This window comes from Echeneis naucrates, chromosome 8, assembly GCF_900963305.1.
Source record: "Echeneis naucrates chromosome 8, fEcheNa1.1, whole genome shotgun sequence".
Taxonomy (NCBI): domain Eukaryota; kingdom Metazoa; phylum Chordata; class Actinopteri; order Carangiformes; family Echeneidae; genus Echeneis; species Echeneis naucrates.
In genome coordinates this window covers 18,432,499-18,453,783 of record NC_042518.1, presented here as the reverse complement: position 1 = coordinate 18,453,783, position 21,285 = coordinate 18,432,499, and the positions used below count along the sequence as shown (strand labels likewise).

At 40.8% G+C, this 21,285-nt stretch overlaps 1 protein-coding gene across 2 annotated transcripts; it reads left to right on the top strand.

Annotated features, from left to right (window-relative positions):
* The first annotated feature begins 12,125 nt into the window (after nt 1-12,125).
* Nucleotides 12,126-20,906, top strand: LOC115047450 (apoptosis regulator BAX-like). Of its 2 annotated transcripts, none has more exons than XM_029508395.1 (6): nt 12,126-12,409; nt 12,622-12,652; nt 13,485-13,649; nt 14,420-14,558; nt 17,064-17,168; nt 19,391-20,906. In XM_029508395.1, exons 1-6 carry the CDS (start codon nt 12,382-12,384, stop codon nt 19,646-19,648), a joined length of 726 nt encoding a protein of 241 aa, XP_029364255.1. In that variant the 5' UTR covers nt 12,126-12,381; the 3' UTR covers nt 19,649-20,906. The 2 variants fall into 2 exon arrangements, with proteins under 2 accessions (XP_029364255.1, XP_029364256.1); XM_029508396.1 differs by having other exon boundaries at nt 18,574-20,902.
* The last annotated feature ends 379 nt before the right edge of the window (nt 20,907-21,285 follow it).

Here is a 21,285-nt window from a genome sequence, read left to right as displayed (position 1 = left end):
AGAGCCCCCTACCAGCCTTACAGTAGGGATGCAACTCCATTCACTGTTGTAGGCTTTAGACTCCTTAGCTCGTCATCAATCAAGAACCTGGCCTGGAAAACAGGGCCAGAGTTCACATGAATCACAATGTACATTGTTTAAAGTAGAAATTCCTGTGTACACATATTTCATTCATAGCACTTCTTGCGCTATAATTCAATTCCACATTGTCATCATTCACAGTAGAATAAATAAATGCCACTTATCATAAGTCATAATAAATAACATTTGCAACATTATTCAGCAGACATAATAGGCACATTCATTACATTCAAGATTTTCGATTCATGAGTTAAATGCTTAGCAATATGCTGAAAACAAATTCAGCCCTGCATCTGCATCTTCACATAATTACAATAAGCATTTCATGTTACGTCAACCAGCTATCTTTTAGAGTACCTGGCATAGCAGCATATTGGTTGTCAATCAGCAGGCTAACCACATTTATTCAAATGAATGGAGGTGGCTAAGCTAATACACAACAAACAAATCATCTTACCAGTTTGCATCTTAGTTATTGCTTGCAGCCTAGATGGCATATAACTTCCACCTTTTGGTGCAGTAGAGGGCTCCTAAAAGTTAATACACGAGTTGATATAAAGCGTATCATTGATATTAGTTTGCAAAATTAAGGAAATAACGCAAGAACTCAAGTCGTCACCTGACCAAAACAGATAATGTGAGAACTCAACTTGTCACCTGGGTTACACCCTCCTCCCTTAAAACCATGCAACTCTGGTGCATACTAAACCACATGGACACGTGGACACGCAGCCGTGTCAGTCGCAGGAAGGGGGAAAGCTTCACCATAAGCGTTGGCCAGACTGTGAAACAGAGACTAAGGGATTTCCCAACCTGAAGTACTGCAACCGCTGGGGTGGACGTCGCTGACGTGAGGAACGACAAGTGGACTGGTCAGGTTCAGTGATAGCAGAATCATTCCACTCTTCAGAGTTTGTGCCAGCCATGGAATTATCAACGATACTCTGTGATGCTGTTGCTGAATCAGGGGACATCTCTTCTGAGCTTCCCAGCTCCACATCTTCCCCAGGTGGTGGTGTCTCAGGCTCAACAATGACTTCTTCAGATTCTGGTAAGTATTGTTCACTTTCCTTTTCAGATCCTACAGAGACATCTTCCCCCATACTGCACAAAGATATATCCACAGGGTCAGACACCAGCAAGTATTTCTCAACCACCTGCAAGTTCTGATGTGTTGGCTTCAGGTCACACTGTGTAGACAGGGAGGTCACCGGCTCGTTCAACGTAGATGTCTTTCTCCCACTTGTCCTCCAACTTATGTTTACCACAGAGTCTTACATTCAGAAAAATTACTTGATCCCCTTCTACCAGAATGGATTGTTTTCCTCTTGTTTCTTTCTGTCGATTTGGCTGCATTTTTCGATTAAATCTTTCAACTGGGTTCCCACGAGGATGGTATGGCGAGGTCAGAGTCTTCTTAATGCCAGCCAGATCACAGAGTACTCTGATTAGATGGGTCTCGAAATCAGGACCTTGGTCTGTATGCAGTCGCTCTGGGATACCATAATGCACAATAAAATTCTCCCACAGACATTTAGCAACCGTCTTCGCCTTTTGATTGGCAGTTGGAATGGCCACTGCATACTAGGTGAAGTGATCTGTGAGGACCAAAATTTCTTTATTGTTACTTTTATCTGCCTCGAGCGACAGATAATCCATACACAACAAGTGGCTGGCCGGTCCTGATGTTCACCAGTGGTGCAGCTTATTCATTTATTGTTATTTTCATTTCCACATCTGCAGCCATGCGTGGCCAGAAGAACCGAGATCTGACAAGGCCGAGCATTCTAACAACCCCATATGGCCCATTTCATAATGGAGATTGGTAAGAACCACTGGCCATGACTCTTCTGGTAGTATGAGCTGGAGTGATAAATTCACTCCACCCTCCCTCCTTCTGTATAAGATGTCATCTTGGAGTTCCAGACAGTTTCTCTCTCTCAACAGAAAAGTTATGTCTCGAAGCTCTCGTCAAACTGTGGGAGGGACATTCTTACCAGTTTCAAGTTGATAGATGACTTCTCTGAGGATGGGGTCAGCTCTCTGCTTCTCCCGGAGGTCAAGGAGGGATAATGAAGGTATGACCGGTAGACCTTGATGAGACTCACTGGCAACGCAGTCAGGGATGGCAGAGACAGACATGCTCAGCAACTTAACCAAGGTAAGGCATTTCTCAAATGACCCATCAGGATTTTAAGCTCTCACCAAACCACTGTGACTGTCGAGTTCAACTGCACTGTCAGCAACATGGTCACGGGTGAACTGTTGGACCATGTCCCATTCTTTCTGACAGTGGTCAGAAAGAATGGGACAATCGGGGGATCTGTTGGATCTCTCTCTCAATAAATTTAGAGTTTGGTCTAGACCTGCTCTATATGTAAAGTGCCTTGATGTAACTTTGTTATGATTTGGTGCTATACAAATAAATCTGATTTGATTTGATTTGGTCTTCAGTTGACCGGGGATGGGGTCGTCAGGAGAGTGCATCAGTGTCTCTGTTCTGGCTACCAGCTCGGTATTGTAGTTTGAAGTCATAGGTGGAAAGTGCAGCAAGCCATCTGTGACTGGCAGCGTTAAGCTTGGCAGATGTCAGGATGTAGGTTAAGGGATTATTATCAGTTACGACAAATGTTGTTCCATACAGATAATTAATTAATTAATTATTTTTCCAACACACTCCACTTCAACGCCAAAAACTACAATTTGTGGGCTGTATATCGGGACTCACTGGCAAACAATCCACTGGCATATGCTATGACCTGCAGTTGTCCTTCCTGTTCCTGATAGAGAGCTGCGCCGAGACCTGTAGTGCTTGTGTCCGTGTGCGGAATGCATTGCTGCTTCGGGTTTGCAAATCCAAGCACTGGAGCTGTTGTCAGTTGTTGATGAGTGTTTTAAAGGCAAGTTGGCACTTTGATGTCCATCTCTCATTGAAAGACTGTTTAGCGTCCTGATTTAAAGTGGAAGTCACTTTGTGGCCTTGGCGATGAGCTAGAGTGTACCCCTTCGTCAAGTAATTTAAGGGCTTGGCAATTGTAGCGTATCCATGGATAAACCGGATAAAATGGATAGTATCCTGCAAATCCAAGGAAAGACCATAGTTCTTTCAGTGTCTGTGTCCTGTCATCCAGGAAGACCAAGACCTCCTTAAGATGCAAGTCTCCCATGCACCGCTCCATCAGGTGCTGAAAAGTGCAGGGTGCATTAGTTACCCCTTGAGGCATCCAGTTGACATCCCAGAATCCAAGAGGCATTACAAATGCAGTCTTGGGTTTATCCACTTCTGCCATTTCAATTTGGTAATACCCGGATTTGAGGTCAAGAACACTGAACCAACGGTAACCAGTAAGTGTGGTGAAGGATTCTTCCATAGTGCATAGTTGTCCTTGATGGTGTGGAGGCTGAGCTTGCGGTAATCAATACACAGCCTCACGTCTCCATTTTTTTTCCGGACAACTACAATGGGTGAAGAGAAGGGGGATTGAGATTTTTGTATTACTCCTGCCTCCAACAGGTCACGCAGGTGCTCACAGACAGCTTCGAGGTTACGGGGGTGGATGGGCCGAGCCCGATGTTTGAATGGAGTCTCATCATGAAGACTGATATGATGGTCATGTTGTGAGAAGACCTCTGGAATCTGCTTCAGTTTGGAGATGGCCCGTTCCTTCCAATCCAAGGGAATTGGGGAATTTCCAAAGTCAAACTCAAGATTTGTTTCCTCTGTGCTCGGCTGGGCATGGTTCGTGGATACATTGTGAGTCAGAATCAGGGGTGAGAGTTCATCGATTAGGCTCAATGGTAGAAGGGTAATGTTCTGGTCAGATTCATTGCTGATCATGATAGGCACCTGGTGAGGTGCATGGCTGGGCAGGGTGATGAGACCGTTCCTCGCTCACAGACCTTCAGGCAATGGAGTGGATGGTTGTTCGATAAGAGCATTCCTGCCAAGTGGGGCACTTTCTAATAAAAATGGGGAGAACAACTGTGCACAACACAAAAAAGTGCTCCTCAATGAGACTCAAGAAATCAAAGTAAAACAAAGTTTATGAGGCCCGACAGAACACGTCAGTGAGTAGGACGACAGCAAAGGTTTAGAAACACTCTTTTTGATCACGCTTGATATAACATAATTGGGTTAATATGCTCTTTATACAAAGTGATCAATGTGGAGACGCCCTGTTTGGCTTCAGGAGCAGTGAGTGAAATGGGAGTTTCAGTCTGCACGATGGCCAACAGTCAGATGTTTCCATTTTCTGTCTGATATGTGTAAATCTGGCTCCAACTGGGAACAACATTATGTTCACATCTGATGGCATTAAGAGTTCATTCATCAGTTTTAAGTCAAAATTTCACTGTCAGCTTATCAAATGAGCATCTTTAGATTCTTTGTGGAACAAAAGAAGAGATTTAAAGACGTCACCTGGCACTCTGAGAGATTCACTGAAAAATGTAAATAATGACTAGTTGCATCTCTACAGTTCTACTTATTATTTTCTTGATCATTTCATTAATTGTTTTGTCAAAGAAATGCAATAAAATTGCTTCCAGAGTCCAAGAAAACATCTTCAGTTCAATGTAAGTGGATACAAAAATGAGAAAAACATCATGTGAGAAGCTGAAATAAGAGTCTTTGACATTTCTGACAAATAATCATTGAATATTATACAATCAATAAATTAGAACTTCAGATAGATACTTTTTGATTTGGTCAATCCACGTTTACATCAGTTTTGGTTGCAGAATGCTGTTTCATATTATTTCTAATAATTATACATATATATTTGTATGTTTGAATCCTGACAGCCATTCAAAGGAGCAGAAGCAGGCTGGTGTCAGCTACAATGTGATGGAGCAGGTGTAAAAACAACATGATCCCACGGCAGCTTAATTTCAAGTACATTTCATTAACCAAGTCTGTGCCAGCTACTGGCACAGGAAAAAATAAAAATAAAAAAACTAAAGTCCCTAAATGTCTGAATTAAAGGCTCGTCTCTGAAGCTCAGGACACTGAGGACACTTCCTATGTGGCAGATTCTCTGACGGTATGGAAATTTCTGTGACAAATGCAGGCTCAGGTATCTCAGGGCTTTAAAGCACGACACAGTTTATGCCACAGTTGCTACCGCTGCTGCAGGACATGAGACAACACAGCCATTTGGCAGCAACAGAGGCGGTTGTGGGGTCCAGCCTGGGCCTCAGAGGGCTGGCCCATAAATAAATGCTCTCGCATTTATGTTGCAACTATGTTGACACAAGATGGAGACAGGTAGCGTGGTTATTTGTGATCCAGTATCCTTCAAACATGAAAATTCCTGACCAACAATATTTACTTGGCCATTACATTTTGATCCAATCAAACCCTTGGCAGACAGATAGCCTTGGTAATGGAGTACAACTGGTCGACACACCTCACTGATGTCTGCTTAGCGGGACATTGTTGGTCCTCTGCAGTTCCCATTAACCCCTCAACAGGAACCCACTCTAGTTTAAAGACGAGGCACTGTGGGGGTTTGATCTTGACCACTTCCTCTGTCTGTCTCTGAACTGTTTCTTCTTCACTACTACCAGGGAAGGGTTTGCATCATTGTCACAATTGGATTTTATGTGTCCGTCCTCTCCACAGTTATAACAGTAGCCAGGCTTGGGTCCAGCCAAGTGAGTTTTATGAGAGGAGCAAGGGGTGGCTTTGCTGGATTTCATGCTTTCACGGAATCTGTTATCGTGAGATGGTTTGAATAGGGTGGGCTGCAGCCGATTGGACTGAGCAGTAAGAGAAGCCAGCTGCTTTTGAATGTCAGCTAGTTTGCTGGGTAAGTTGCTGTGTGATGGTAGTCAGCTTGTCAACCTTTGTCTCCTCTGAAGTGGCAGAGGCATATTGAGCATGTGCCCCAGCTCTAGCTTTTGAGCCCAGATGCTGTTTCTTACGCTGAGCCTTAGTAGCCTCCCTATCCTCTTCTGTCTGGAGCAGCAGCAACAGCTCAGCAAGAGATGGGGGTTCGGATTTTCTTGGAGGTTGTCTACCTCGAGTCCTGGTCCTCATTGTTGATTACCACAGAAAATATAACAACTTTTATGTAGGGTTTAGGTAAAGATTTTCCAGGACCTTCATGAAGTGGTTTTTGCTCCTGGGTAGCTATCTAGTTGAATTTGAGAATTAGTATGGACCTAGAAAACTGTTAACATTTCAGTCACCAAGGATCAGGACTGGTTTTCTGAATTTGAAACACCAGTCCTGGATTTTACAGGTGGGGTGTGCAATATGACTTTTTGGTCTGAAGAGGGTGAGGTCTGGGTACCTGGGTAGTGGCTATGGGACAGAGGGAGATGAGGCAGGGAGAGGAGGAGGTAGTAGAAGTACCAGGTTCTCGGCTGTTAAACAAATGTGGGGGGGTGGGTTAGGGTTAGGGTTAGGGCCTGGATTGAGGAGGGGAAACAGAGGGTGAGGGTGGATCTGTAAGGTTCAGGATGATCAGGAAGGTTCAGTTGGGAAGGGGGGATAGGATATAGAGAGGAGGTGGATGGGTGAGTGGGTTAAGGTACAATGGTCAAGAGGATGGTCACGTGGGGAAAGTAGGGGAGAAGAATGTTGGTTTTGGTTGGGTGAGTGAAGGAGAAGTGGTGTGAAGGGTATTGCTAGGGATTTGGGGGTGTATTTGAGTTGGGGTTATCTAGGAGTCCTATGGAAGCTGGGGATGTAATGGTGAGATGGGTGAACGTGATGGGTTGGGGATGGTGTTTGTTGTTTCCATTGTGGCTGGAAGTGGTCCAAAAGTCACCCTCTTCATTGTCTGGGGTTAGTAGTGGGCTTTCTGTCCTTCCTTTGGCAGAGCATGTGCGTGACATGGGTGGCATGGTTAGCTTCTCCTGACATACCTGTTTCCATTTACCTCATCACTTGACTATATAAGCCGGGCCTTCAATTCACTCTGCCAGATGATTCTGCTCCATTCGCTTAGCCATGTGCCTGGCTGCTCCAGTGCCTTTGAGTCCATGTGTTCAACCTCTGTTTCATCTTTTGGGAAACCACACCACACCTGGCAGCTCACTACCTCCACAGCCTGTTTGTTATGAACATTAAAACTTTCTCATTCTCTATCAGTATCCATCTCAGCTTTGGGGTCCAAACTAAACCTACACATAGCACCCTCCACATAATACCATTCCTTAGATTACTATATGTATTGAATGCTAGTGAGTGTTCTCACTATCCTTATTCTGTTAATGTGAGAATCCCTTTGAACAGCTTTAGATTGGTACTTGACAGGCTTGACAGGCAACACATGCTGTTAAAGCAAATGATACTCCACAATCATAACTAGACTACAGTAAATGGAAAAAAAGTTTTAATGACTGTTTTAGTTACGTTTTGGCTTGTAATTTGGCCCTCATTACATTAATTATGTATGCATTTTTGTTATTTCCATAAGAGTAATGTTACTTTGTGTCTGAATGTATAATGATGTTCACTTCATGTCGACTTGTTTACACCAGAACAGTGGTAAACATTTGCAAATACAAAACAGGACACTGGTGAATTATATTTGTCACTTTGCAAGGGTTTTCATCCCAACCCATGTTTCTGAACAGTTGGACAAGGAGGGTGAGGAAGCTGTGCATGAGCTGTGGTCTAATACGTCTAATGCATCTAATGCGTATGGACCACTGCATTGCTAGTGTTATTTTTGCTAGTGTCATTACTATTATAATTATTGAGACTATTTTAAAAGCTAGCTGTCTGAGATGAGCTTTATCTTAATCAGCTAATGGGGAAAAAATATAATATATACTATACAAATAATATATTAGCCAAAGTTATCAGCCAGGAATCTCTGTTTTGCCTGCATTTTCTATGTTTTGTGCAATACAGACTATCCTCCCAGTTTAGGGCTGAAATAATGGAAATTTTCAATTAATTGGGCAAAGAAAGTCCAAATAAATATTTGCTGATTATGTACTTCACCCATGCTGCAAAGGAAGAGGATGTCACAAGCTGACTAGATTATTTAGGTGCTACATATGGAGAAAAAACCCAAAGTATAGCAGCAATGAGATGTAGCATGTTCATTAGTCAATCTCAAATTTGTATGGCTATCGTTTCCTACGATTCAATATTTCTCCCTGCTGATCACATCCTGAAAACCCACACAAGATTAATGTATATCTTCTCATTTTCCCTGAATAAAGAAAACGTGCTTTCATAAGACAAGCGAAAGAATGGGGAGTGAACCCAAATGAGAACCTATAAATGCATGCAAAACAGAAATTGAGACAATCTGCTGGTAGATAGTTTTCTTGCTCCCTCTCACATTTTCTTTCTCTCGCTCTCTCTCTCTCTCACTCACAGTCACACACACACACACACAAACATGTGCAAAACCCCTCTGCAATAGAGATTCTGCATCTTACACTTAGATCAGTGAAACTGCAGTATGGTGCACAGGGACATCTAAGGGCCAAAAAGAGAACTGCAGGAGACCAAAACACTGCAGTTTCCCCTCCCCCTTCCGATTTTGTGCCTCCTCTATATGAACATACAAGGCACCTTGGCTTCCCTGTGCATTTTGTGTCAGTGTTGTGGGCAAGGACAGTCCTCAGATCCCATTTTGGGCCCAGTGTGTTTGGTTCTATTTGCAGTCCTTAGTGGAATTAGTCCCATAACCCCTTTCCTTTTACAGTCCCAGTGTGGATTATCTGTGGGCGACCCACATTTGGTCTTTAATGCAGTTACAGATCACAGACCCTCTGCTGGCCAGCTCACAGTCGACTCGAAGTGTTTCTCCAACTATGCACCACCTAGGTTTTCAGTGCACAACACATTTAGGCGAGGGTTACTTATCACGCTGTCTCTCTGTCTCTCTCTCACACACACACAAACTCCCAAAAGTATTGTAAATGTATCTATTATTTATCTGTAAGGTAACTAAATACAGGTGGATATCTTGTGGTTCAGTAAACGGCAGCATGTAAATCTATGTTCTCTGTCGTTGTGTTGTAGCATACCAGTCATAAGCTAAAAGGTAATGTTACAATTCACAGAATGCATTTAGACACAGTAAGTCCCAGAGCCATTTCTGTTATACTTTAATTCTTATCCTTACCAAGGTGAAAACATCAATATTATCCATGTATTCATCCATATATGAGCCATGATGACCAGATTCACTGATATGCCACCTGAGGTGACATTTCATATTAACCTGTAAGTATTTTCTTCAAGGTGTTTACATTATATGTGATAGTTTGTGTTATTTGTGTCCTCACAGACGTTCATCAGCCTCCATTTGCTCACAACAAACCCATTAATTTATTTTATGCATCACCTGTGGTAAAGTTATAACTCTGACTGGATGTTAGTGTTTACTGGCGTGATGGTGTGAGATGAGAGTGTTGAACTGTCTCATGATGAAGACTCACAACCTGCAGCCTGAAAAAAATTGTGTGATGATGATGTGAGTTTAAACTATAAACACATTTATTTACTTACTTTTTTTTTTAATTTGCATATTTGTTTATAACCTTAAAAGTTTAATTTAAGTGTCATACAATTCAACTCAGAATCCTAATTTCTCATACTCATTGTCAATGTCTTGTCTTAAACTTTAGATGGATGGAAGTGCTAGGGCAATGATAAAACAACTTTGATATGCGCCACTGTAAAAAAAAAAAAAAACTCACTTTACATTGTGTTTTCATAGCCCGCGTCAATCCTGCCCAGACCTGGTGCTTGCTCTACGAAGCAGGCTTAACAAACCCATGAAATGTTTCAGTAACCATCCTCCATGAAGCTGGTCAGTCCCATGACTCTGGTTATCAATGTGGTAAGTCAACCCAGGTTAGTCCTACCTAGTTATCAGTTATCTCATTTAACCAATAGGAAATGTGAACAAGTCCTGGCCACCTGCAAACCTGATTTTTGCCACATGGTTGCACCATAGTGGGGGCAGAGGAGAAGGGTGTCATGTTTGATCCAGGTCATGGTAGCAGCTCCAACTTTTGTACAAGAAAAGTATCAATGTCAAAATATTGGATTGCTCATAATACACATTCATATATTATGCTAATTATGGGAAGAAGTAAAATAATCCCTTTCTCTAAAGTCAATGGCGAGAACCCATGGGTGATGGTACCACTACCATGTAGGCATGGGGGGAACATGAAAACTCAGCACAGAAAGGCCGCAGGCCTGGGAACCAAACCCACAATCTTGTTGTTGTGAGGCAACAGTGCTAACCACAATGCCGCAATGCTGCCATCTGCTTTTAGTTGTGAAACCATAAACTTTTCATGAGAACTGAGGTTAAAGACAGCGGTCTATCATAGTTGTTCTCCATTGGACAGGTCTTTTTAGGAGCAGGAATAATAGTAGGATTTTTCTAGAGTGCAGGCGTGTGTTTCTACAAACTGCTGAAAAACAGGGCACCAGGATAGAGTGAGCTCTTCAGCACAGCTCTTTAAAAAAAAAGACAGGATACTGTCTGCAAAATTGTTCTCAGATAAGTTGCAAAAATTTTCTTAATTTTTTCTTTGGCAAAAACGGACAATGAAACATAATGCTCATCAAAGAAGTCATATGTTTCAAACCTACAAATGAAGTATGAATTAATTCACTTTTCATACTTCATCAGTTGTTGCAAAACAATTTCCTGCCTGTTGTCACTAGTCGTTAGTTACAGCTTTCTTTAGAGTCCCATAGCTTTGTTAATGACATTGACAATGATTAAAACAGTCTGTGATTAGTTCAAGTGGGGAACAGCAAATTCATACATACTCCAGTAATTTCCACTTGCTGCCTGACAAATCTCAGCAACTGACAGATGCCATGGTAAGCATATAATCAGTGTTAGTAATGTCCCCTCTCAGTGATCAGAAAGGGGACAAAGGCGTCATGAAAGCACAAATCTAAAGAAACATTTGATACCATTTTTGTTTATCACAATTTCATTTGTATATATTTTATAATTTTGATACCTTCAGACTGGTTTAACAATATAGAACTAAAACAACTAAGATGTTTTATGTTTAGACTTAATTTCTATTTTTTATTAAAATAATTTCCCATGTTATTTGTGTTAAAGTGTGGAATCTTTGAGTGACATTTTGGTAAGAGTTTGCTTGAGATTTCAGAACAGACTGATGCCCCAGCAGGTGATTGAGGCACAAGGGAGATGGTAAGAAGAAGGAAAATAAATCAAGTGCACAAAGAACACACAAGATTAGGTGGCACACAGTAACATAAATTACTACTAGTTTTTGAAACTACTGAAAAACTGTGGCCGTACAATAAGACTTCCCACATATATACATACACACACACACAGACACACAAGATGTCTGTGAAAACATCAGGAAGTGAAAGGAAGAAGGCAGGGACAGCAGGGACGGACTAATAATTTTAGATTTTCCCGTTATATGTGTCATTTACTTGATTTTGTTGTACTCATTAGAAAATACTGTTATCAATAACATTGATGATCAATTGAGGACATTTGACCATCAGTGTCACAAACGTTTAAAATGCCTCAATTGCTGGCCCAGTCACCAGCCTTACATTCTAAGATAGATAGTTCTGAAGCATCTCCGTGTGAGATGCTGGAGATGTTGGTAAGAGTGCTTGTTTAGGTAAATCAGGGTTAGAGCTAGTTTTTACTGTGAAAACAACGGGGAACAGAGAAGGGCTGTGTTGTTAAAGGCAAAAATATGAGTTTGTTGTAAAGAGGTGATGTTGTTGTTTTGTCTCTATCAATGGTGAATCGATATGCCACCTCTATAAATAACAATGTAATTTGACACTTCTATTAATGATGATTAGAACATTTCAGAAATTAAATACAGTGATAACAATACGGATAGACATATGTGTGGTCACATTGTGAAGACCAATATTAGGACTCAGGACTCTATCTTATCGGGAATCAGAAATCCCCATGGATAGGACAGGGATCCTGTCAGACGTGAACTTCACATGACGCGCCGGATCTTGCGTCATGGTTTCTACACGGACTTATTTAACATCCGGACTATTAATTTGCACCGCCCACCGGCAAGAATAAGTGCCGTATTCTTGGGGAGGGCGTTTGTTTTGTGTTTGATTGTTTCTCGAAGACTTCCATTCTTCGTTTCACTGTTTGTGGCTCCTTGTTTGTTCAAATTGAGAGGATCTTCACTTCATTTCGTCTCTTATCAGGTTCACTAAGTTCCCCGGATTTCCTATCGAGTGACGGTAAAACATCGAAGGAATGCTAAACTTCTAACTCCGTCTTTTAAAAGTTGTGGGTTTTTTGTTTTATTTTTTGCTTTGCCATGTCGTGTGAAGGAAATGGCATTTCCGGTAAGTTTGACAAGACATTATTTCAGCTAATTAGTTACAGTTAACACTGTTAATTAACATCGTAATTAACTCATACAAGTCGAAGTAAAGTTTGTCTAGTTCGTTTCGGGGTTTTGGGTTTCCTGTCTAAGTCGGGCGGAGCAGTGACCCGGACCGAACCTTAACTGTTATAAACCTGACACTAACATTCACGTTCATGGGTTTCTCCACAGATGAGAGAATAGGAGAGGCTCTAATCAAAGAGTAAGTACCCATTATTTACTATTAATTGGAAATACTTTCAATCACAGAGAATCAGTTAAGAAGCAAATAACACATTTTCCTAATGTAAAACCAGCAAATCTCTTTTGTGGCTGATGAATACTTTTCATTGTTATATAATCGATGTAATTATTCAGTTATTAAAAGCTGACATTAACTAATGAGTCCATATACAATTCAAGTAACCAGTTCATCCCTGGCTAATATTACAGTGTAGTTTTTTTTGTTTGTTTGTTTGTTTGTTTTTTTTGGCAAAGGTTGATAGATCATTTTAAAAAAGCATTTCCTCTTGGAACTTGAAAGAAAAAGAAAATGTGTGCACCTCCTGCGGTGACATCTGAGTGGATCCATTGTATTGCATCACATTTAAATTAGAACTGAAGTCATTTTAATAATTTCTTCATCAGTGTTTGAAAGAAAAAATATTGGGGCCTCCAGCAATGATGGCAATAATTGTTAGTTGCAACCCAGAATTAAAACACATGTGACTCCTGTGTTTCTACAGAACATAATCTACAAATTGTAACTCAACTCTGTAGCCCTATATTTCTTCTGAAAAAAAGTTTTGATTTAATAAAAAAAAAAAAAAAAAATTAGTCTGTTTGTAAATAATATAGGCTGTGTTGTGCAATGATGATGACACATACAGGTCAGCCATGATACGAAATCCACCATTCCAGTTGCTGGCCCCAAAGATAACATTTTCATATAATCTAAAAAATAGCAGCATACTCTGACATCACCTGTGACTGTCATCTGATAATATGTTCAGTTTGCAAAAGTGCTGGGACTTTAACTTCATGTTCTCTTCCAGGGTCATAGAAGAAGAACTTAGGGATGCAGTTTCAGAGGATGTCCCACCACTCACTCCACTGACCACTGAGGTCAGGAGTGAGCAGGAGGAGATGATAGTGAACCAACTGAGCAAAATGATCCGCATCATTGGCGACAGAGTACATGGGGACAAGGCATTCCAAGAGTGAGTCCCTCAACTTCCTCTCAATCCTAATGGATTTGTTTAATTTAGGGTTTCTCAACGGGGGCAGGTTAGGATTAGGGGGCGTTCTGAACCCTTGGGAGAGCACTGGGAGCGTCAGGGCTGAGAGGGAGCCACTCAGGCTCAAATGGGGGTCGCCACAAGTTGGCTTTTACAGAGTTAATTTGAACTATACATTTTAAACTTCCATGGTTTCCCAGGGGTAAATTTTACTGACATAGTAGGCATGTTAGTAGGAAAGCTGCTTTCTGAGACCAAAAACCCGTGTCGGCTGCTTCCATGACCAGGTAAAATCTCCTCTTCTCTCTGCACCCGTCACAATCGGACAAGCTGAGCAGGAGCGGCCGCCATAGTAACTCCTATAAACAAATCACAGCGGCAGAGAAACCCCTTGAAAACACATTTGGAAACCCCTTTCCAACACCTTTTGCAGGCTAATTCAATAACTAATGAAAATGTACACAGTCAAGACTATGTAATCATGTTTAATCACAAACATTTACAGTATGATCAAAAATGGCAGAAAATAAGAAAAAATGCCGGCAGTACAATGCAAATTACATAAATCACAGATTTATTCCATCACCGAGCAATATACATCTGCCAATGTGCCTGCTATGTGTGATGATTCAGCCAAGCTTTCCACATGCAGATAAAATAATTGTTTGGCTCCCACTAAAAATGTGTGAAGTATGAACAGACCTAGTTTTAAATGTGGACTGTCCTTTTCTCCCTTCTTGTTTCTGATGCAGTGCAATAGATGGTGTGGCACAAGACCCCAATTCCAAGTGGGAGAAATTTAAGAAAGTGTCAGACAAAGTTTTGGAACAGGGGATCACCTGGGAGAGGATTGCTGTCCTCTTCTATGTTGCTGGCAAGCTGGCTGTCAAGGTGACTTACCTTCTTTTTGCTTCAAACCAGAGGTCAGACACACAAATTATGCATAAACCATGTGTGAGCTTCTTCTCACACATGAATAAGTATTACTAAACACAGAATTTGAGACTGACTGTAATCTGCTGGACGCATATTATGAAATTTAGTTGATTAGCAACACCAATAGGTTCTGCAGTGTTACATTTTCATTTACAGACAGTGGTAAACATGGATTGGAAGATCAATCAATACGTATTGATACTCGGACATGCCCGGGCATTATGTGAGTGCATCAGTAGAGCAGGCTTTTAATTAAATTAAATTAAATATTTTATGGAAATTTCATTGAAAACAACATGATTTTCACTTTGTACATTTATGACAACTCTAAACAGGTCTTACCAAAATCACTCTGCCTTTAATATCTGAAGGAAATATACGTTCTGTAAAATCTGTTTGAAAACTCAGGAAGCTGAAATATATCTCAGGCTCATTTTAAACATTTTGTGTCAACTTCTAAGCTGAAGACATATGAACAGGAACATAACGCCAACAGTCATCTTATTAAGAAGTGCAAAACATTAAGTGACATAATTCCATGCATCCAAATATATTTATAACTGATTTTGACTAACACAAAACAAGTTAAATTAGCTAAGATTTTACAATTTATTCCTCTTAGATTACGAAACAAATAACTGCACTAATGAAGGTTGACCAAACGGCCTCTTTTCCCTGGACATGTCCACTTTTTACGTCCCATCCGGGGTTTTTTTTATTAATTGATGATAATGTTCGGTTTTCCTTCTGTAATTGTATATGTGTGTTCCCCCCCCTGTTGTCATTGTTTGGGTCAGCGTGTGTGATGTGATCCCCGGGAGGCTGCGCTGTGGGCTCCAAAACTCACAACAAGAAAGCAGCAGACACCGGCGGTGCAGCTGAAGCGCTCAAGATGCCGAAGCGCAAATGCACGTTCGCAGATGAACTACAAAAAACATTCCCGTTTACCGACCCAGTTGGGAGATAGGGGAAGCTGAGTGCACCGTGTGCAAAGCTCGACAGCAAAATATGCATGGGTAGACAAGGAAGATGAAGAAGATAACTAAAGATCTTGTTTTTTGTTTGTTAAAGTAATAGCTCATTTTAAGGTAAACGTCAGACCTTTGTTTCGTTTTATAGCCCACAGCCACCGTTTCCTGATATCCAAATCATTAAGAAACTGGTGAAAAGCCAGTTCTGCTTGTTTTTTTCTTGAAGTTGCTACAAAAAGGCACACTACAGCTTCTGTGACTCTGAGAAGTTGTGTTGGTTACCAGCGAATTCATGCCCGCGGTCATGTTTTCGAATTGTTTAGCCCTACTATGACGCCTTTCCTGTTAGTGGAATGCGAAAGTGTGAAAAGGGTCCTTTCACCATCAGAGCAGCAGGAGGCTGCGCTTCTTTCCTGAATATTTATCCTCATCTCTAATTGATTGATTTCTTTAGCTCCTGACTTTGTCCAGTCAGCGAACAATGGTGACAGAGAGAGAGATAATCTTGCTTTAGTTGGGGTTGTTGGATGTCGAAGAAAGTATCCTTACAACATCTACATCGCAACAGAAGAAGACTCTGGAAATATGGAAACGGAAAGGCGTTGCTACCAAGCAAACCAATCACAGTGCTCTCGGTCTGCATTGGGTCTGCATCGCCTCAAAGTGTAGTTACATTTGTGGAGAGTGTCAGGCCACACCGTAGGCTATGGCAAGCTTCCCTACCCTGCGACGTATGTACAGCATTGATTTTACGCGGGACCGTAAACCAGGCCTGTCGTAGGCATTAGCATGATTCAATTTGGTGAAACAAAAAATAATTTTTTTACAGGTTTAAAAAATATTGGCGGGCCGCAAGTGATGCATTTTATGACGGAGGCTGCAGGCCATATAAAATTTAACTGTGAGCCGCACTTTACATACCTGCTCTACAGGAACACCTGAGGTGTATAATTTCACACACACAGATAGAGACCACCCTGTGGGTCTGCTTTTATTAAGGCTACCTCAAAGTGAAACATCAAATGCTGGGTTGGCATTGACCCATCCCATGCAGGACTCAGGATCTGAGGGCGTTGAGCCACTAGCTTTGCGTTAACATGCTTCCTTAGGTTGCACTTTACTGTCACATTCTTCTGTTGTTTGTTTGTTTTTTTTTCTATCTGTAAGTTGCCTGTCAGTCACAGTCACAGATGTGTGTGTCTGTGTACTCATTATACAACACCTAATGAGCCAGTCAGAGTTTTTTAAGCTACCCATTTAATAACTAGCGTTAATTAAGTCCTCTCAAACTCCCAGTAGATATATTTATGTTAATATTGAGGGTTAGCTAATGAAGATAAACATGTGGTGGAGCTAATTCTCCAAATAGTGTTATTAGACTATTGATACCAAAAGATGATGCCATTAAAAAAAGCTCAAATATTGCAAAAGGTTTCAATGTCTTCATCACTGATATATTTTTGCTTCACTTTCTTGGTATGTCCATCAGTTTGTAGAAGCTCATCTCCCTCAGTCAGTAAGAGAGATCCTGATGTGGACTGTGGATTTCTTCAAAAGAAACCTCCTGGGCTGGATTCGGGAACATGGAGGATGGGTATGTTAGGCCTTCATGTATTTCATCCCTCTTTCCCTCTTTGCATTTTCCACTGTCATGTGTGGTGAGTGGAGTATTGTAAGAGCACTGAGACTTGTGGTCATTTAGCCTCACTTTTTTTTACTTTTTATACCAAGATTTATATAACAGAGTACATAGAGCTGTATTGATTACATTATTTCATTTTAATGAATAGTACTGTATGGTAATCACGTAAGTCAGTGATAGATCATATCTAATATAGTTCTCGAAGATCTGCGGACAAATAGGGCCCTAATTGATTTTTATATTTGGTGTACTTACATTGAATTGTACACAGTCTGTATCCGCTGCCTTCAGAGCTCCCTCAATCAGAACACGAACAAAAGGCAGCACTGGGTGATGTTAAGTAATGTGGGATCATGGTAGTTATTGTCTTCAAAACCACCACCAACAGCCTTTCCTGGTTTGACTGCTTGACTCCTTCAGCGTCATTGGTTCAGGAGGCTTTTACCTCGAGCTGATTTCTCCTCAGACTTCTCCTCCTCTACCATCCATGGTCTTAACCACTTTTCCTCGCAGAGCAATTACGAGGGTAGCTGAAGCCAATCCCAGCTGGCACTGGGTGAGGGAGGGGTTGCAGATCGCACCTTTCACACCAATGCATATAGGCAAATTTTAGATTAATCAAAAAATAAGAACCAAACACTACATAAATTCCAACCCAGAGCCTTTTTGTTGTGAGGCAACACTAACCACTAAACATCGTGCCGCCCTGGATAAAGACAACAAAATAAGAGAACATACCAAAGGAGCCACAGGGGAGAGCACTGAAACAAAAGCCTCCTCTGCTCTCAGATTTTTTATTGTCAGAAACAACTGGTTTACAAAAAAGAAACTTGCATTCACATTTTCAGACGTGCTCAGCCTATCCCATTTCTCAGTTCCTGGTTTTTATTCAGCCAGAATATGTCAACGCTGATCTGTTGCAGGTTATTTAAAGTGTTAATGGATAAGATGAACCAGTCAGAATTCTAACTGTTCATGGATGGTTAAGTAGTTAGTCATGTATAATAATAGTGTAATAGAAGCTTATTTTCTTTTTAATCTGTTCTGTTCTTTTTAACTAGATAAATTATAAATTATGTATCTACTCCCCATTCGCCTGAGACAGATGGCCAAATCACTTACAGTTAAATTACTGATTGTGAATTGAAGAAGAATAAGAAACTGAATCATGTCATTACTGTAAAGCAATACATTGCAGTGTTGTTCTGATATATGCATAAATTATCATTGCACACTGAGTAAATTATAAATTTCTGTGGCTCCATAGGATCTAGAAGTGTTTGATTAAAGTGTGTGTGTGTGTGTGTGTGTGTGTGTGTGTGTGTGTGTGTGTGTGTGCGTGCGCACGCGCAAACAGATAAACAGTTTCTCAGAGCTGGCAATAGCCTCTGCACCATCCATGTCACTCAGGAACTCCCAAAGACTGCTTCTGGTCATTTTTTTCACCGCTGGCCTGGCTCTGGGAAGCTTCATTACCTGGAAAATGACCAAATGATGGAGAGACTTGACTTCATATTCTCATTCACCAGACTGATGACAGTATGATTTTTACCAAAGGCTTTATTTTTCAGCGTCGGGATGCTGCCATGTCCCAATCACTTGTCACCATGAAATGGCTTCAGCACATGCCAAAAATCATTTGTAAATGTGCCAGCCACACTCTATTTTGCTATCTACCGAATGTTATCTATGCAAACAAATGAACTTGAGATAATCACATATTTTTTATCAAAGATGTCCTGCACCGTGTTGAATAGATATCCTACTCCAAGTTGAAGTAATTATCAGAGAAAAATTCAACAAATGAAACTGAATTGTGTGTCTGGCTGATTGAATCAGATTTTAGTGATTTTTAGTCATCCATGGATCAAGCATGTCAGGTTATAAACATACCACCTGGTACAAGAGTCAAAAATCAAATAAGTAATAATTTGTGTCTATTGAAAAACTGATGTTAGATGTTACCAGAAATAATTTTAATGTCTAAGGGGTGCAAGTCTTCTAATTGTGTAAAATAATAAGTCAGTGGTTGGTAAATACTGACCACTTTCTAGCAGAGCTAAGTTTACTACTATTATTGTCATGAAACTAGACACACAAATCTGTACGGCCATTTATTCATTCATATTCTACCGCTTATCCATTTCCGGGTTACGCTGGGGTGCTGGATCCAGTCCCAGCTCACACTGGGCGAGGGCGGTGTTACCCTGGACAGGTCACCAGTCCATCGCAGGACCAACATACAGAGAGTCAAAATGGAAGAGCCACTCACAGTCACACTCTTCTTGTTGGGGGCCACTATTCCGCTGTGCTGCCTCTTATTGGTTATGTATGGCAATATGTTGGTTTATGTGGTTTGTTTGTTGTTGGGTTGTATTTTTTTTGTTTTTTGTTTTTTGTTTTTTTGTGCGTGTGTGTGTTTTAGTTCTTAAAAAAAAAAGATGTGGTAAAATACTGGTGCACAAAAATTTACTTCGTACTAAATAATTATGACACATTACCATGACATGACACAGTCGTTGCTCTTGGAATGAAATCGCTGCCTAAATCCTGATATTGAAATTATGTACTATATCGAATGTACCATAGGTATATTGAAGTTGTTTTTCTGAAAGTCACAGCTTTTCACTCTATGTTGTATTAATGTAGAATGCCTACAGCCTGAACTCAAACTCGGGCTTAAAGCCAGGGATTCTTGAACTGATGTCACAACAAAGCAGGCTCCACCCTCAGTATTGCAGTAGTTCCTGACGCATGCATGGCATGATTGACATTATCAGCTAGTTTAAATTGTTGTGTCTAAACATTTGAGTGGTACTCTAAACGGTACTGGTTAAAATTTTAGACACAAAAATGTCAACAATCTGGAAGGTTGTCATTAAGATTTTAACTCTACTGCTTGACCTAGCGCTCTGATAAAACCCGTCTCAAATTTAACTGACTTCTGGCCTATTAACAGGACATTAGCAAACCTCAACATAATTGTTTTGGACAGAGAGCTATTTACTGTGATTTGGAATAAATGTATATAATTTGCTAAATAAATAATTAAAGATTGGTTTTTCTGATATGTGAATGTTCATTCATTCATTTACCACTTATCAATTTCTGGGTCACAAGTGGTGCAGGAGTCAATCCCAGCTCACACTAGGTGATGACCAACATAGACAAGACAGACGAACAACCACTGACACTCAGGTCTACGGGCAATTTAGACTCACCAATTAATCTAAACATGTCTTTGGATTGTGAGAGGAAACCCATTCCAATCCCAGCTATATATATATATATATGTCAAGTTAATCAAGAACTCAATGATTCACTAATGGACTCTTAATTCACCAGTGTCATTCCTGTGCATCCTCCAAATCACAATTTTAGTTTCAAACGGTTTAGAAATTATATGCAACCAACAATTTTTTTTCTTTCATCATTATGCCCAATGTGAACTGGGACTGGCTCCAGCACCCCCCGAGACCTGGAAACCTGTTCAAGTACTATGACCAATAAACTATGAAATGGGACAAAGCAAAATGAACAGCATGTGGCGCTGTAAACATAAATGATGCATTAAATTCCAGATGCAATTCTTTATTAACTGACTCTGAACCTACTGATCATATATCATTCAAGCTGTACTCTTTGTCCTTCATCCTTCACACATGGCCTGCTAAAGTAAACTTCAACTTTTATCAAACTGTTCATGCTGAACCGATTTTCATCACATCATCAATGGGTTGTATATCACCTATGGAAGCTGTCGCCATGTTGAGCTCCTGCTACCTGTGGTTACCATGATACATCATGAGGCCATCACTGTTAGGATCACTAGTACAGATTTGAACCTAAACGCACATCAAAGAGGCACTGGAGTGCAGGGAAGTTCTCTTTGATCAGTTCAGGCAGAGTCAAAACCAGGAAATCAGACAAACCAGCAGGGAATCCAGAGTCCATAAAACAGGCAGGCAGGCACAAAAACAGCAGATCAGGTAAAAGGGGCATAAATGCTGGAAGGCTTGGCAGGAACACAAGACTATCTGGCAGTGGGCAGGGGAAAATGTACTGGTAT